Source organism: Panthera uncia, assembly GCF_023721935.1.
Source record: "Panthera uncia isolate 11264 chromosome E2 unlocalized genomic scaffold, Puncia_PCG_1.0 HiC_scaffold_19, whole genome shotgun sequence".
NCBI lineage: Eukaryota > Metazoa > Chordata > Mammalia > Carnivora > Felidae > Panthera > Panthera uncia.
The window spans coordinates 26,026,852-26,044,366 of record NW_026057588.1 but is presented as its reverse complement, the minus strand read 5'-3'; the positions used below and the strand labels follow the sequence as shown (position 1 = coordinate 26,044,366).

General features: G+C 60.6%; 1 protein-coding gene across 4 annotated transcripts in view; it reads right to left on the bottom strand.

Annotated features, from left to right (window-relative positions):
* The window catches only part of ADCY7 (adenylate cyclase 7), a 45,140-nt gene that overhangs the window by 6,989 nt on the left and 20,636 nt on the right, over positions 1–17,515 (bottom strand). For all 4 annotated transcript variants that reach the window (XM_049621219.1, XM_049621221.1, XM_049621217.1 and 1 more), the window contains 16 exons: positions 16,043–16,246; positions 15,016–15,177; positions 14,129–14,278; positions 13,659–13,807; positions 12,738–12,849; positions 9,734–9,861; positions 9,405–9,563; positions 9,053–9,185; positions 5,211–5,402; positions 5,042–5,076; positions 4,456–4,539; positions 4,157–4,229; positions 2,697–2,794; positions 1,896–1,980; positions 1,385–1,510; positions 418–519 (listed from right to left, as the gene is read on the bottom strand). In XM_049621219.1, coding sequence (XP_049477176.1) covers positions 418–519; positions 1,385–1,510; positions 1,896–1,980; positions 2,697–2,794; positions 4,157–4,229; positions 4,456–4,539; positions 5,042–5,076; positions 5,211–5,402; positions 9,053–9,185; positions 9,405–9,563; positions 9,734–9,861; positions 12,738–12,849; positions 13,659–13,807; positions 14,129–14,278; positions 15,016–15,177; positions 16,043–16,246 — 1,992 coding nt within the window. The remainder of the gene's footprint in view (positions 1–417; positions 520–1,384; positions 1,511–1,895; positions 1,981–2,696; positions 2,795–4,156; positions 4,230–4,455; positions 4,540–5,041; positions 5,077–5,210; positions 5,403–9,052; positions 9,186–9,404; positions 9,564–9,733; positions 9,862–12,737; positions 12,850–13,658; positions 13,808–14,128; positions 14,279–15,015; positions 15,178–16,042; positions 16,247–17,515) is intronic.

The following is a 17,515-nucleotide window of genomic DNA, read 5'->3' as shown; positions in this document are numbered from 1 at the left end:
TATGTTTGCTTCTACTTGCGGCAAACGGGCTCCTCGAAAGGAAAGAAGGCGGCGGCACGTGGACGTGACCAAGGTGGTACGCACACACCCGAGCGGCCTCCCTGCCTCCGGCTCGGCCAGGAGCCTGCCCTTCCCGAAGTGCATCTCTGCCCACGTTCCTGTCCGCAAGATCATGCTGTGGCTCCCCACTGCCCCCAGAAGAGAGACACTCATGGTCCCCCCTGATCTAGATCAAAGCCACCCCTGGCCCCATCTCCCAACTGGCCCCGCTCCACCCCCCTGTCCCATAACCTTCTTGCCCTTCAGAGACCAGCTCCCAATTCACCACCACTCGGGATGAGTGCCTTCAACCTCTCGAGCTGTGCGGGAGCGGTCCAGGTGGGGACACGCGGTGCCCAGAAGTTCGGCCGCACTCACCGGGAGGAGCTTGCACGGGGCCAGCTCCCTGCTGCTCACGTCCCCATCCGCCAAGCTCTGGTTGCCTGCAGGCTGCCTCAGGGCCGGGAAAGGCATCAGCGGCTACAGAGGAGACAGGTCACCATGAGGGGTGGTCCGGGGACCTGGGACTCCAGGACCTGCCAGGACCAAGCAGGGGTGGGGAGGGGCCAGAGGGCTGGGCCCGAGGCCTCCGCGACATCTGCCAGGCCCAGCTCTGAGTGTGGCCAGAGTCACTGCCCCAATTCCCCAGCACGGTCCTCAGCTCCACAGTGGGGTCTGGGGGAGAGAAGGGTGTAGAATGAAGCCATACGCACACTGTCCCCAGAGCATCAGAAGCTGGTGGTGGGAGGTGTGGGGGGTGGGGGGAGAAGCTGGGATCAACATGGACAATGAGCCCCCTGCTCCCCAGGTGACACAGAGTGTGGTGGTCACAGAGTCTCCAGGACACGGAGACACCCTAGCTCTAGATGTCAGAGCTGGGAGGACCAGCAGGGACAGGTGCTGTCTGCAGCACTGAGCACGCGAGCAAGGCCTGAGAAGCAGGGGCTCAAGTGTCCTCCGGGCCTGTGCCCGGGCAACCACTCCTTAGTGAGGAAATGGAGTCTCAGAGAGAGAAAGACAGGGCCTCCTCAGGGGACCACAAAGAAAGGCGAGGATGCCAAAACGCTGGTGATTCAAGACATCGCGGCCTCGTGGGGCTAGCCACAGAAGCTCTATGGGGTCCCCAAGTCCTTGTCGGCAAACCGGGCCTGCCTCGGGAACCTCCCAGAGCCTGCCCGCTGCGCTCTGCAGGGGCTACACCAGATGCAGCTCTCAGGCAACAGGATGATGGGATTCGAGAATCTGAAGCTTCCCAGGGTCAAACACTGGCCCCCTCCACCCGGGAAGCATGCTCAGGCTCGTGGGGTCCTTGCCAGGGCCCGCCTCCCCCACCCCCGGAACCCACCAGGTTGACGATGGCGATGCTGAGCAGGCTGCCAATGGTCAGGATGGCCAGGGACAGCCGCAGCAGGGGCTGGGTCTCCACCCTCTCGGAGATGGCCTGCAGTGTCCCTCGGGCGGGGCAGCACCTCTGTGGAGGCACGGGGTCAGGTGGCCGGCGCCAGCACCCGGACAAGGAGCCCACGGTGCAGCGGCCCGGCGGATGCGCAAGCTCCCAAGAGCTCCGCTAGTGACCGTCAACAGGTGCGCTGTGCCCGTGCCCAGCCCAGAGCTCAGCACTCATGGGGTGCACAGACAGAAGGGACGTTCCCACCCTTCGGGCCGGGGACGGCCACAGCCACTTGGGGGCCAGCAGCAGCCTGGGAGGGCAGATGACTGGGAGAAGCGCCCGGCAAACTGTCATCCAGGCAGGAGGGGCGAAGTTGAGCACGGAGGGCTCCGGGGAAGGGTGGAGGCAGCGGGAGGGCCGGTGGGGCAGGGCCCGGCCAGGTGCCCGCTCGGGCTTTCCCACTCACCAGGAACTCGTGGGCAAAGCACAGGCCCAGCACCAGCCCCAGCACACAGGCCACCAGCCCGAAGGACACACCCAGGGCCGCCATCCTGGAGAGGAGAAAACCTTAGTTCTGGAGGACCGTCTGCCCAGGGCCAAGTCACAGGCAGGCCCCCCCACCCCCCAGCACCCCAATTCTCCAGCTCCCGGCCACTTCCTGCCCCTCCCAGACTACTGCCTACACGCAGCAAAGGGGATCTTTGAGAACTGTGGTCCAGCTGCCCACTCCCGGCACGCAGGGCCCATGGTTACACAGACTTTAGACTCCTGTCCGGCATCAAAGTGCCATATAAAAGTGCTTCCTATTTGGTCTTTATTAGGCACATACTGAACCCCAATCCTCGCGGACCCTTTGGCCAGACCACCCTTCCCGAAACCGCCAAGTACCTGACCTTACTCCTTCCCTGTGACCTCACCCCCAACCCTTCCCCCCACCCAGCAGGGCCTTTGAAGCAGGAGCACGAATCTCCGCGGCTCCTGATACCCTGGCCGTGCGCCCGGAGAGGGCCCTGAGCCCACAGGGGACTGGGGAGGGGAGGCGTGTGTGGGAGGGGGAGGCCTGCAGCCGGACAGTCAGTGACAACAAAAATCAGCTCTAGTGATCCCAGGTGTGCGGCCACAACCGCAGTCCAGTTTCTCCCGTCTCAAAAACCAGCCCCCTCCTGCCGGTCAAGAGCGCCGGCAGGCCCTCTGGTGAGCCCTGTAAGGTCACCGCCCCTCCTGGCCCGACCCCAGTGGGCTGGACGGTCCCGCCACGCCAACTGACCTGGGCAAGAGCAGGACGTGAACGAGCAGGATGCAGACGAAGACGAGGCTGGCGCAGGCGAAATAGTGGCGGACCCGGGGGATGGGCGCCAGGCGGTACTGGGGGCGGTTGGGACTATCAGGGGTGGCAGAGGCCCCGCCCACAGGGCCACTTGCTCTGACCCCTTCATCGCCCACCCCGGCTCGGGTTAATCACCTTAAAAACACCCTCCTTGAGCTCCAGGTGGCGATGGGACATCATCACGACCAAATAACCCTCATGAGCTCCACTGGGCATGGCTCCTTGATGTTTAGAGCCGTCCCTGCCCCTCCCCCACCCCGCCCGGGGTCTCTGACTTGATTTCCCAGGTCCCTGAAGAACCCATGGCCCCAAGCCTGTGGATGGGAACCAAGTCTGAGCTCTGGGCTGGTGGTGGGTCCGTCCCCAGCCCAAGCCAAGGAGTAAGGCCAGGGCTGAGCCCCTAGCTAGTGCTGTCTGCCCCCCTACACCGGGCACAATCTCATGGTCTCCAGCCACAGGGCTCCTACCGCAGATGAGCAGACTGAGGCTGGGACGCTTGGACAGCTCAGTCGACTCGTGATGTTGGCTCAGGTCGTGACCTCGTGGTTGTGAGATCGAGCCACACATCAGTGGGAGCAAGCCCCACACTTAGCGCAGAGCCTACTCAGGATTCTCTCTCCCTCTCTCCGCCCCTCCCCTACTCGTGCTCTCTTTCTCAAAATAAATAAATAAAACTTGAAAAAACAAACCAACCAACCCTGAGGCTCAGAGAGTCCAGCAGCCCACCCGGGTCACACAGCTAGTAGAAGACTTGCCAGACAGGTTTCCCGATGACCACACCTCCCCCAGACCCCAAGCTCCTATGGAGCCGCCAGCTCAGGGAGCCCCAGCTAGAGAAAGACCCCCCAGTCCTGGACGCTGAGAGGGGAGAGAGGTCCCAGCACTGGCCACACAGATCAAGGGTCTGTGAAGTAGGCAGCAAGCGGCCATCTGTCCCGCCACGAGTTTTCAGTGGCATAACGTGTGTACCTGGGACACTGCCAGAACCCAGTAGGCGCTCAAGAAATAAGTAAACGCTTGGTACAAAAAGCATGTTGTCGTGCAGCCAGAGGGAGAAGCACTTTTTCCTAACTATAAGGCTGATATTGTCAGACTAAGGTGTGCACTGGCCCTTATGGGCAAAGCTCCTAGCATCTGAATGGAGCCTCTCCCAGACCCAAGAGGGAGAATCACTGATGGGGGCGGGGCGGGGGGGGGCATGTCAGGGGTGAGCCAGCAGGAAGAGAGTCCAAACAGAGCCAGACTGGGCCCGCCCCACCCCCACAGCCAGCCGGGGTGACTCCCCACCACCCTCCCTGAACAGACGTGGGAATGTTGGCTGTCCCACAGCCTTCACCTCCGCAACCCCCCACCCCCAGGCCTTGGAGCCCTCGTTCCTGGGGCTGCTCGGGGGCCCTCACCTCTCGCTCAAAGCCCTTCTCCAGGAAGATGGACCCAAAGGTGTAGAAGTCATCAGACTTGGAGCAGCAGGGCCTGGGGGGTGGCAGACACAGGCCGTGAGATCTGGCCCGGGGGACTAGGGGGCCCCACCCTTGGGAGGAGATGGGGGAGGAGACGGGGCCCACCCGCAGGAGGCGAAGGAGCCACCGTGGACACAACTGGAGCTGGGCCACCAGACACCAGGGCGCAGGGTGGGCCTGGCCAAATGGGGAACCCCCATCCGAGGGGGACAGGACAAGGAGAGGCCTCAGAGTCTCACCTCGTGGAGCTAAGCCCCTCGATGGCCGAGAGGATCTCCTCGTCGTATGAGTCGTCCTCAGACCTCCCCTTGGGGGATGCACTCCTGGATAGGAAACCCGGAAACCCACAACTGCATCACCCCAGGACCACAACTTGCCCAAAGGCAGGAGTGTAGACGAGAGGGCTCACCCGGATGGGTCCCCAGATGCCTGCCAGAGGCCCCAGGGACACAGGAAGGTCCCACTGAGGCCCAGAGAGGGCAAGCAGAGACCCCACACCAGACAGCATCACCCAGCTGGCCAGAAGCTCAATAAGAAGCAAAGGACAGACCTCGGCCCCCAGGCTAAGGCCTCTTCCGCTAAACACACACGGGTCCCTCACACCAACCCCACCGACCTGACCGCGGGGTGGGTACACAACTCTATTATTGTAAAGTTCTGATTCCTAGAAACACTTTGAGCCAAGCCATGGCAAACTCCATGGTCAGGGTTGCCCTCCTGGACAGAGGATGGTCAAGGCAGCCTGCCTGGAGGAGGTGACGGGGGCAGGATTTGGCCAGGAAAAGAGGCCACAGGTTGACAGAGAGGAGGGCACAGTGCATGTACCTGTCAGGGGCCCGGTGGCGCCGCAGGGGAATGGCCTGGAAGAGAAGGGAGAGAGGAAGTTATTCTGCAAAGCAGGACCCCTAAGTCTGTCCCAAGACTGGGTCTATCATCTCCCGCACTCTCGGATCCTCGGGGCAGGTGCGGAGCAGTCTGGGAGGGAGGGTCCTACCTTGGGCCTCCGTCCGTTGGGGATAGGGGTCTCGTTGCTGCTCACGCTCTCGCGGTGGTTGAGGTGTGCAAAGGGCCGTGCGGCCCCCCAGGACTCGAGGTAGCGGGTCATGCGCACGGACGCCCGCATCTTCAGGGCCACATCCCCCTTGGGCTTGGGGAGGTGCTGGCTGGGCGGGGGCGGCTGCTGGCTCTGCGGGCAGACACGGACACGGCCTGTCCAGTCCCCTCCCCTCAGCCCAGGAAGGGGCCACTGTCCGGATCCTGCCCAACCTCCCCTCCCCCAGCCCGACACTGAATGCTGCCCAGAGCGCTGGCCAGGCTGGTGGAAAGAGAAAACGACAGAAACGCTACAGGTCTGCAATCTCCTTGGGGACTGGCTGCGGCCCAGGACCCTCTTCGGCTGGGCTGCAGGGCAGGTCCCGGCTCCAGCCCTGTCCTTCCCAGGCGGGCAGGACACTGGGGGTCACACACAACTGTGCACAGCCCCTCAGAGCCTTCCCCCGTGTCCCCAGGGAAAGATCGCGTTAAAGTCCTAAGCCCTAAGGCCCCACTGGGCCCGTGAAGCTCTGTGGAGCCACTGTCCTCGGGGCCTGAAAGCCCACTGGCCTCTCCCCGCAGAGACACCCTGGGGAGACAGTGCCCAGGAAAGCCACTGGCCACCTACCCTGCCACCCACATGTGGCCGGCACATGTCCTTCCTGAAGGAACAGCTGCAGGAAGAGGACTGTGGGCCAGGAACCTGAGAGACAGAGCGCCGGCCAACAAGGGGCCAGCCCCACCCCTTGGGGCAGCATTCCAGGGCATTCCCCTCATGTGGCCCCCACGCCACAGCAGGGACCGTTACTTGCCATGTGCCCGCCGTGGCCGCGGCAGGCCCGGGGTGTCTTAGCCAGGCCCTGCCTCTCCATGGCCCCCTTCCCCCACAAGGAACGACAGCTGGGGACCCCTCCCTGCTGGGGAGGGTTGGCAGGACTAGAGAAGAGCGAGAGCGTCAAGGCCACCAAAGACAAACTTGGGTCATCTGCAAGTCCCCTACCCTGTGAAGGTTCCTGCCTTCCAAGAGTCCCTGTCTCCTTGGGTCCCTGCAAACACCCACATGGACCAGCACCTATAGCCACAAACACTCGCTAAGCCACAGGTGGCGGCTTGCCTGGAAACTTCTAGCCTCCTTTCGGGATAGAAACATTTTTAAACCCTGAGAAATGTCCGTCTGCCCCACCGGAAGGAACAGCTGGAGTCCAGCCTCTGTGAAGAGTTTTGGGGTCCAGAGAATGTGCTGTGCCCTGCAGAGAGCGGCCTGCCCCGGGGTCAGGGGAGGCCACGTTCTCTGTCTCCCCTCCACCGGTGGGTAACTCTACCCACACAGCACCCGGCTGCTCAAATTCAGGGTCGCTAGCACTTTCCAGACACCTGGGCTCCCCAAGAAATAAATGTCTATAAAGATCCATCAGCTCAGGGGCGCCTGGGTGGCTCAATGGCTTAAGTGTCCGACTTCGGCTCAGGTCACGATCTCGCGGTTCACGTGTTCGGGCCCCGCGTCGGGCTCTGTGCTGACCGCTTGCTCAGAGCCCGGAGCCTGCTTCCGATTCTGTGTCTCCCTCTCTCTCTGCCCCTCCCCCGCTCACATCTGTCTCTCTCAAAAATAAACATTAAAAAAAATTTGTTTAAAGAGAAAAATAAAGATCCGTCAGCTCGAACGGGGAGGTCACTTGTGACCTTCAGCAGCCCACAGGTGACCCCACCTGCCACCTCTGGACACTTGTCCCCCAGGGGTCCTCACACCTAAGAAACGGTGTCAGAGCCCACAGAGGCCCAAGATGGGAAAGGGCCTCCGCGTCCACAACAGGAGACGACCCTGAGCTTGCGTGTGGTGGCCTCTGTGCACACACAAGGACACGTCTCCAAAATATGTCATCAGGTGAAGAAAGCAACAGGGTGGGGCACGCTACCCTGGGCTTGGCAAGGGCAGATGACCGTCTCTCAGTCTATTTACATGTGCACAGACCTGTCTGTGCAAGGAACTCAAGAATCTCAACCACGCCGGTCCCCTTTAGCGGGGACATGCCAGCTGCACACAGGATGTGAGGGCGACTGTCCACAACACCCCCTTCGTGCCCTCTGCATTTTCAACTCTGTGAATGAATGACATTCAACCAAGATGGGGGAAGGCAGGGCTGCTGGGGAAAATGTCGGATGCCCCGTGAGATCCTGCCCAAAACACGCTCATGCTAAAAACTTCTTCTAGGGGCGCCTGGGTGGCGCAGTCGGTTAAGCGTCCGACTTCAGCCAGGTCACGATCTCGCGGTCCGTGAGTTCGAGCCCCGCGTCAGGCTCTGGGCCGACGGCTCGGAGCCTGGAGCCCGTTTCCGATTCTGTGTCTCCCTCTCTCTCTGCCCCTCCCCCGTTCATGCTCTGTCTCTCTCTGTCCCAAAAATAAAAAAAAAAAAAAATTAAAAACTTCTTCTTCGCTGTTTATGTGAAACTCAAGCTCACCTAGGAGCCCCGTGGTTGCCTGGCTGAGGCGGCGGCCCGGTGGGGCCGTGCCCACCGCTGGCCTGCAGGACCAGGGCTCTGCTTCATCGGCTCACAGGCTCTCCGAGCACCTGCTCCACTGTCGGGAAGCACTCAAGGTGCAGGGACTGCAGCCTGGAGAAGAGGGGCCCCTCTGCCCCAAGGTGGCCCACGTGCAGCTCACGCAGACAGTAAATAAGCAAAGACGACAAACAGACGGGAGCATCTGAGTCCGCAGAGCGAAGAGGGCTGTGGGCAGACACAGCAGCAGTGGCAAGGGTCCTGGGGTACAAAGAGCCTGGCAGTGGAGGGACAGGGGCTGAAGGGCTCTCAGGAGGGAGGGACGGGGTGGGTGGAAGAGGGTGGGGCCCAGAGCTGTGGGGTACAGGGTGAGGGGCCACACTGTATTCTATGACAGCCCCGGGTACCCGGAAAGAGTTTCCCCAGAAGCTCACTCAGCACCCATGGCCCACATTAGGGGAGGAGACTCTGCTGAGCAGTTCCCATCCCTGAGGAGCAGGAGGGCACCCCTGGGGCCTGGGGAGGCTCACAGGCCGGCCCTCTGCTCCCCCACAGACTGTCGGGCCAGCTCTGAGGATGGCCAAGGCTAGAGAGAGAGGGAGCTGGAAAGAGCCTGTCGGGGCTGACATTCTTGAGCAAGTCCCAAGGATGATTCACCGAGGCCGCCAGACGAGCGGGCCTCCCGTGGCAGGAAAGAAGGCCTGTGTGGGCGCAGGGCAGGGCCAGGGCCTACCGACCTTACGGCAGCCCAGCAGCTACCCCCGCCACGGGGTCCTGAGGAAAGTGGGGTCCCCCCACCCCCCAGCAAGTGACGGCACCAGCCAGTTAGGCGGCCACTGGGGGGCAGAACCCTAGGCTCCTGCCTAGTCCCACTTTCCTGACTCAGCCAAAGCACATTTTAAAAATGTGTCTTTTCAAAATCGAGGAAATTAGTGACAACCCCCCAGAAAATAAAGTAACAGCGACTATCATTTCTGGGACGTTTATGAGGTGCCCCTTTAAGGTGAGGGCCTCATTCAGACTAGCTCCTCCTCCTCCTGAGGTAGACACTGCTGTTATTCCAATGGCACAGACAAGAACACTGAGGCCCAGAGGCACTGGAGCCTAGAATGTACTCCGTGACGGGGAGCTCACTCCTACCCTGGGCAGGCTGCTACCCCACGTCTCCACAGCCTGGAAGAGAAAAGCACTCTCCCCTCCATGGGGATCTTCCCCCAGGGTGTGGACCCTCTCCCCCGCACAGCCCCGGCTCCCAGGGTCTCCTGAGCGAGGCCCTCCCGCCCGGCTGCTTCTTCTGAGCCCTCATACCCGGGGGTCGATGACCAGGTAGGTGTGGATGTTCATCTCCTTCAGGTGGGGGTCCCGCTGCTGCCCGTGCCCGTCCTCCACCTCATACGCCTTGTCCAGGTGGTTCAGCGTGGCCTCTGTGATGTGCACCCGGCTGGGGGAGACACGAGTCAGAGCAGCAGGGCCCAGAGGAGGCTGGCGTCCGCCGGGGGGGGGGGGGGGGGGGTGCACCATGGGCGGGGCCGAGCAGGCCAGAGCCCGGACTGGCTCCCCCAACGCGAGGTCACTGCTCCCATCTCTGACCCCACCCTAAGCCCCCAACCCAGAGTTGGCCCACGGCCTCTGACCCCGCCACCGTCCCGCTGCGCCTCACCCAGGGACTCCAGCCGCCTCCATCCTGTTGGCCAGAGACACGTCGTGGGACCACACGTCATACTGCCACTTGCGCAGCCCAATGACACCACACAGCACGTTCCCTGAGTGGATGCCCACACGCATGCTGATGTCCACACCTGTGGCCTCTCGCACCTGCCTGGGCAGAGCAGTCCAGTCACCCCATCCCAGCCAGGGCTGCTGAGGGACCCAGGCGAGCCACTTTCGCCCCGAGCCTCGGTTTCCTCAACTGCAAAGTGGTTCCAGTGCATTCCCTACCGCGCGTTGGGAAGCAGGACCCAGTGCCCCGGTTCCGCCCATGGTACCTACTTAATGGCCTCACACATGTCCAGCCCCATCTTCACACAGTTCCGGGCATGGGTGGGCAGGGATACGGGCAGGCCCGACACACAGTAATAGCAGTCGCCCAGGATCTTGATCCGCATACACTCATTGGCCTGCAGGGCAAGGCAAGCAGGGGTCTGGTCGGCAGATGGCTAAGAGCTGGGGTCCACACGTGCCAGGCGCCTCCCCATACTCTCCAGAGTGAGCCAGACTCCTTCGTGGCCAGACGCTTCCTCTGGGGTACCAGCCACCAGTAGCCGCTTCTGGGCCTGACAAAAGGACTGGGGATACGGAGGACTCTCCAGAGGGAACCCCTAAGCAAGCATCAGGGGCCAGAGCGGGTATTACCAGGGATGGCCACCTGAGTGCCTCTGGGAGAGGCACTGTCTTTGCTTCATCCGGTCATGCAATGCTGAAATGTCCGTGAGCTCCCTGCCCCACCCCAGGCACTGGAACACACAGGGAGCAAAACAGACAAAACTCCCCACAACGTGGGGCTCACACACTAGCGGCAGTTAGACACTAAACTAGACATCCAGCGGTGAAAGTGCTAAGGAGAAAATGGAGGGCTAAAGGCTGGCTAACCTCCTGGAACACAGGTGTCCTCGGCCTCCAGATCTGGTGCCCGTCCCCTCCCATGCCCAGCCTCAGTGACCAGGTAGGGCACCATCCCTCCCATTCAGTCCCTGTACCAGCCACGCCTTTATGAGCAGTCCCTTTACTAAACCTTCTTCCAATGACCTCATTTGAGTGAGTGCAAGTTGTTTCCTGCTGGGCCCTGGCTGCCAAGGGATGGGAAGACAGTGGCTTTTCTAGAAAGCAGCAGGAACCTTGGAGAGGCCCTGGAGGCCCAGCCTGGAGACTCGGGCTCAGGGCTCCAGCCACCCTCATCTCCGCCCCAGACAAGCACAGTGCTGCCCTCTGGAGCTGGGCTGTCCGTCAGGGACTTAGGGGAGCCCACATCCCCCAGGCTGATGCCCCACCCTGACACTTAGAAACCAGGGAAGTTAGGGGCCCCTGGGTGGCTCAGTCCGTTGAGTGTCGACTTCAGCTCAGGTCATGATTCACGGTTCGTCAGCCTGCGTCGGGCTCTGTGCCATCAGCTCGGAGCCTGGAGCCTGCCTTGGATTCTGTGTCTCCCTCTCTCTCTGCCCTTCCCCCGCTCGCACTCTGTCTCTCTCTCTCTCTCTCTCTCTCAAAAATAAATAAAACATTTAAAAAAAAATTAGACGATAAAAAAGAAACCAGCGAAGTTGTGTATGTTGGGGGTGGTGGGGTCCTGAGCCCAGATGTGGTGCAGGTACCTCTGGGAGGGTCGGCCCTGGCTCTCAGAAAGAGGGTACGGATCTGGAATCTGCTGATAGGACAGAAGTCTGGGACCAGCCCTGCCCAGGAACTAGACGCTCCAGCAGGAAGGCGTCCCTCTCCCCATCTGTACAAAGGACCTGCCTCCTGCGCCTGCCACAGAAGGCCACAAAGGACTGGAAACCCAGACCTTTGGCCCACATATGGCCCATCTACTGGGAACTCCCAACTGCTGGTTTAAGAGATGTCATGAAGGAAGGAGGCTCCTGAAGGAAGGCTCCAGACTAGACAGGCTCTCTGAGTCACTCAGTCCACAATACCCCGAGGGACAGTGCTCCAGGGCACCCCTGGCCAGTAGTGTCCTCCAGTAGTTCAGCCACCCCTCGTGGTGGTCATTCTCTAAGACAGAGGCCACTCCTGGGGGGCCAGTCCCTCCTAGAACAGAGCAGCTCTGACCATGAAAAAGTCCTCCTGCTGCGGGGCCCGAACTCACCTCCCATCAGGGTCCACACCACTGGTTCTCCACACACAGAGTCACCCGGGAGGCTCTTAAAATCTCTCCCAAGTGTGGGCACAGGTGCTAGCATTTTATTTAACCTTTCAACCTAATTCAGGTGTGCAGCCAGCATAGACAGCCTCGGCCTTCAGTGTTAACACTTGGGTCTCTCCTTAGTGGTCACCACTAAGCCCGTCTTCACCGGAAGCTGGCCCAGCTGCTCCCCAGGCCCCCCAGCTCCCTGCGCCCCTCTTCAAAGCACATAGCATATAGGCTGGGAGCAATCTGAGGGCAGGCCCAAGGCCCCCACTTGAGCTCAAGGCTGCCACTCGGCAGGTCTCGGGACCATTCGGTAAATTAACAAGTAACAGTACACACACACACACACACACACACACACACACACACACGATCCCCCGACCCACAAATGTCTGTTCCCTGCCCCCCTCCCCCAGTCCCAGTGCTGCTCGTGAAGGTGAACAGTGATAGCCCAGCCCAGCCCTGCTTAGTCTCCAGACCTCTCCCTGCTCAGCTGTACCTGGGAGACCCTCCTCACCCAATGCCCACCCCCACTCTGGCACCTGCCACATTCCCCAGGGTCCTCGGATCAAGTTCTCCTCATCTCAGCCCTAGGTCCTTGCATGTCTGACCCTGGGGCTTCGTCTCCCTCATCTTCTGTCCACTCACACTTCACCCTTGAAGTCCGTTCACTTCAAGGGCCCCCAGAGGCTTCCTTTTATTCCAACCTTTTGCACATGCTGTTCCCTCTGCCCAGAACCATTGCTTTTCCTCTTCAGGTTCTCTTTTTAGGTTCCTCAAACTCTAACGTGCACACGGTTCACCAGGGATCTTGTCAGAAGGCACCCTGTGGGTGAGGCCCAGCATTTTGCAAAGGCCTCCCAAGCTCCCTGGGGAGGCCTGCTTCTGATGCCCTCATGCGGTGAGATAGAGCCATCTCCTCCTCCAGGCAGCCCTCCTGAGCCCCTGTGCATCCCCCAACGTGTACTGGCAGTCTCCCCCCTGACCTCACACTCTGGGGACAGGATTCTGGCTGCCACCGCAGAGCCCTTGGAAGTGTTTGCTGACTGAATGCTACGATTCAGGCCTCCGCACACCCATGTCAGCACAGCACTGGGCACATGCCACCCGTGGGGACAAGAGGGGCAGCACAAAGGCCCGCGGGCTCACCTTGGCGATCTGGTCGAACTTGCCGAAGAGCTCGTTCAGCATCACCACCAACTCTTTGGGGGAGCAGTCGCTGGCCAGCCGCGTGAAGCCCACGATGTCCGCATAGAGGATGCTGGGGGCAGGGGTGCAGCCGGAGGGTCAGAGCCAGGTCCCTGGAAGCCCCTGAGCACCCGCCAGCCCTGAGCCCAATCACCCCGGCCACTCCTCAGCCTCCGTAGGGACAGGAGAGAAGCTCGGGGCCATAAAGAGGAATTAACGTTCCAGAGGCTTAGTATTAAGGCAAAACGCAGCAAGCCCCAGAGTCACAGGGCCATCGAGAACTGTCATCCCCAGGCCCCCATCACTGCAGACCACAGGATGGTGCTCTCACAGGTGCCTCAGAATGCCCTCCTCCCTCCCCACCTTTGCACAGACTTCAGAGCGAAGCCTGCTGGTGAGACGAGACTCTGTGCTCCCTCAAGCCGAGCTCCACACCCGACACTCGACACATACACACTACCCTTGTAGGGCTCCCATTCCACAGATGAGCAAACTGAGGCTCTGGTTAAGGCCCGCTTCGAAGCCAGAGCTTCAGTTTGCACCAGATCTCCCAGCTCGAAGTCCGTGAGTTCCAGACCAGCTCACAGACAACCTCACTGAGGTTGATGCATTCAAATAAGATTCTGGAGCCGCTGTGAATCTGCCAAAGACGGCTGTCAGGACCAGGGGACTTCGCCTCTTTTTAGGGGGCCTGTGCCCCCTTGCGGACCACCTGGAAGGACCCCTCTCTTCCTAAAGGCCCCACTTATGTGCAGAGCTTTACAATTTTAGGGGGCTACTGGATCTCTCCCGACACCAATCTGGTCTGATCCGACCCCCTGGGGAGACAAATGGGGAGACTGAGCTCAGATTCACCTCCCCCAAACCCCTTGTGGGACCCACCTGACGTTCTGGTGCCGCTTGACGTACAGGCTGTGGAAGTTGTTGTCGGGCATGTAGCGGCGGTCCCCGCGCTCCTTGAGCCGCTCGATGATGGCCAGCTTCATGCCCATGGAGATGTGGGCGGGCAGCACCGACAGCAGCAGGTTCTCCTGAGCACCGGTAGAGGACAGGCAGGGGGGCTTGAGGCCCCAGCCTAGGTGACTGGCCTCTGTTTTCTCTACGTTCCTTCCTGCTTTGCCTGGCGCACCCTCCATCTCCGCTGGCCTGTGTCCTGCCACCAGCCTCCCGTGTCCCCAGCAACCCCCAGGGGCGAAGCTTGCATGGGTGTCCAGTCATGCGGCCCATGCTCACACTGTTCAGTGAGTGTCTGACATCCACCGAGAAAGGACACAGGGCGTGGGGCCTGGGAGACAGCCAGGCAGGGCCGGGGAGGACCGGGCTGTGGCTCTAGGGGGAGGCGGGGTCCACACCTGCTGACGCTTCTTGACGCGCAGTTTACGACGGATCTGGATGCACTTGACGGTATAGGTGAAGAGGTCTCGGGAGGCGTCCTGCATCTGGTGCTTGTGGAAGGCGCCCGTGAGATTCCCACACAGGAAGATGACAGCGTTGGCCAGCAGCTGAGGGCAGGCGGAGGGCAGGCTCAGTATATGGCTTGGCCTGTGCCCTCGGGCTACCAGCCCCCTCAGCAGGCTAGTGATGGCACCCCAACCCCATTCTCGGACTTTTGTCCCACTCGGGCTGGCACCCTTCCCAGACAGGCAGGGAAACTGAGGCCCAGACAGGTGCTGGTCCTCTAGAGTTACTGTGATGATTAGACCAGGTCTCAGGCTGGGGACCCCGAGACCAGGGAAGCAGAAAGGCATCATCTCAGCTCGGCCCAGAGGACAGTCACAGAAGGCATGGCATCCTGACAGGTGCCCAGAGCTCTGGCTTCTGTCTCCCAGAGCTGACACCAGGCCTGGTCAGAGGAAAATACCTCTGCTGGCCACCACTAACTGTGAATGTTTCACTCAGTGCAAAGACACAAGACAGGGTGCCCAGGGATATGCTCCCAGCCCTGTCAGCACGGGACTCTGCAGGTGACGCTGAGCTACACAGCTGGACTGGAGAAGGAGGGCCGGATCGTCAGGGGCACCACAGGCCAGCAAAAAAAGGCCACAGGGCATGGCCCTGCCCAGGGGGCCGGCTTCCCCAGCCGACTGAGGGAAAGCCTAGCCTGGAGGCCATCTGTCTGCAAAACAGGGTGCTGAGGCCTCAGGACCAACTCGCCCACACAGGTCTCCGCCGCCCTCGGGACCAAACCACAGCCCCTGCCTCCACCTGCCCCACTCCTGGGCCCCTGTGCACACCTCACCTGCAGCCCTGCATGGACACTGGGCGTCGTGAAGGCCTCCATCAGAGCCCCGATCACGAGGAGGTGGGAGATGCTGGAGACTGCCCCCGCCACGACGGCCCCCTGCATGCTGAAGGGCAGCAGCGTGTACACCACGAACACAATGAAGAGGAAGAAGGGCACCTGGGGGCAGGGAATCGTGAGGCTCAGGGACTGGCCCCACCGCCCCCGCCCCAGGACACAGCCCCAGACCGAGCTGACATCAGGGCCCCTGCAGTCTCTATTCTTCTGGGGATGGCCCCCAAAACCCGAATCCTGAGCCCCCAGGGCGGCCCCTTCCCCTCCCAGTGGTGAGGGACAGTGACAGACTTGCAATAGAACGAGAAAAAGCTGAATTCTGCTTCTGGGTCAGACCCAGACAACAGTATCCATCACTTCCTATGAGCTGATTTATGATCTGGGGCCGAGGCCAGGCCTCCCCAGGAGTCAGACTCAGGCCCTCATGGTCGAGGGAATTCCCGCCTGGCACCCACTGCCGGGGCTCTCCCTCCACAGGAATGGTGATTGGCAAAAGGCTGGGGCAGGGTCGGCTCACTGGCCGCCCCCAGCAGATCAGCCCAACCTGGGGATGGCCCGCCTGGGAATGAAATGGCACAGGGGAAAACAGAACAGAGGGCAATTGGGACCCGGCCATCCCGCTGGAGCCCCGGGACTGGCGCCCCCAGCCTTTCCTGGCACATGGGCCCGTTTGTGCCTTTCTGCCTCTCTGAGCTGGAGTTGTGTCATTTCCAACCAAATGAGGGTCTGCCTGCAATGCTCCAGCCAGACATTCACAGGGACACTCTTCCCAGTTCAGCCATCTCTCCAGCTCAGAGAGCTGACAGGGGCCCAAGATCAGCCCGGGGCCCACCCTATGTCACAGACCCATGGCCCGTGGCAGGAGGAAGGCCCAAGGCCAGCACACTGAATGCAGGCACGAGTTTCTGGGTGCACAGCTGGGTGGTTGCATCCAGCCCCTGGGGACACCAGGGTCCCCCCACCCTGTTACCTGTGCCCCCATGTGGGTTGTCTTTATCCATGAGTCGAATACCAGCACATAGCCCAGCATCATAAGGCAGACCCAGATGAGCAGCGCCGAGGCCCTGAGCCACCGCCGGACGAGGCACTCAACATAAACCAGCACGTAGAGAACCACAAACACAGCAAGTGTGAAGAAGGTCGTCCCCAGGACAGTCTGGTGTCCAGAGGGGTCCTGGGCAGGGCAAACATACACGGAAATGCCTCAGCTTTCCCCAGTGAGGCACTGCCTCCTCCAGGAAGCCTGCCAGGCTAGCCTGTCCAGCCTGCCCCGAGCAATGTCACCTGTGTTCTCCACACGGGTGACATCTATGCTCCATCTGAACACCAAGCTCTTCCTTACCTTTGGGCTTTATGCTGTCTTGGCTAAGGTTGCCTTCACCACCATCCTTCACCAGTCGCTTCCTGTGCAGCCCTGAGATCCTGCACAGCCCAGCCCTGTGATGCTACCACTCCCCAACCCCTCCCTGTCAGGCCTCCTCTGCTTCCAGGGTGCTCTGTGAGGACCTGCGGGGGACAGATAGCACCAGAGTGCAGGAGCAAAGCCGTGGAAAGCCTCCTGGAGGAGGCCACTGCTCCTGTCTGTTACAGAATGAATGGAGGTTAGGAGCAAAGGTTGACCAAAGGCGTCCCAGACAGGGGAAGAACTGGAGCAAAGAGACAGAAGTGTGACACTGGAAGGTGGTTGACAGGAAAGGAGAGTCACAGCTGGGACAGCACCTGGTTTCCCCCAGGAGCCCCTAAGCTCCACGGGCACAGAGGCTGATCTGGGGGCCAGCATACAGTAGGTACTCAGTAACCATTTGCTGAATGCAGAAACCAATGTCCTGCAGTTTCCAGCCACAGATACAGGCAGCACCGACAGTGCACCCACTGAGTGCTGGCTGCTGTACCCATATCACCCTGATAACACCCTGTAGTCTCTGAAGTTTTCTTCTAGAACTCTGCTGCTGCATACAGTGGCTACTAGCCATGTGTGGCTATTCAAGATTAATTTTACACCAGGGGCGCCTGGGTGGCTCGGTCAGTTAAGCGTCCAACTTCAGCTCTGGTCATGATCTCAAGGTTTGTGGGTTCGAGCCCTGTGTCTGGCTCCATGTTGACAGTGTGGAGCCTGCTTGGGATGCTTTCTCTCTCCTTCTCTGTTCCTCCCCGACTCATGCTTTCCCTCTCAAAATAGATGAATAAACTTAAAAAAAAAACAAAAAAAAAAAAACTCAGTTCCTCAGGGGTACCTGGGTGGCTCAGTTAGTTAAGCATCCAACTCTTAGTTTTGGCTCAGGTCATGATCTCTCGGTTCATGGGATTGAGCCCTGCTTCAGGCTCTGCAGTGCTTGGGATTCTCTCTCTCCCTCCCTCTCTGCCCCTACCGTGCTGATGCTCTCAGGAAGGAAGGAAGGAAGGAAGGAAGGAAGGAAGGAAGGAAGGAAGGAAGGAAGGAAGG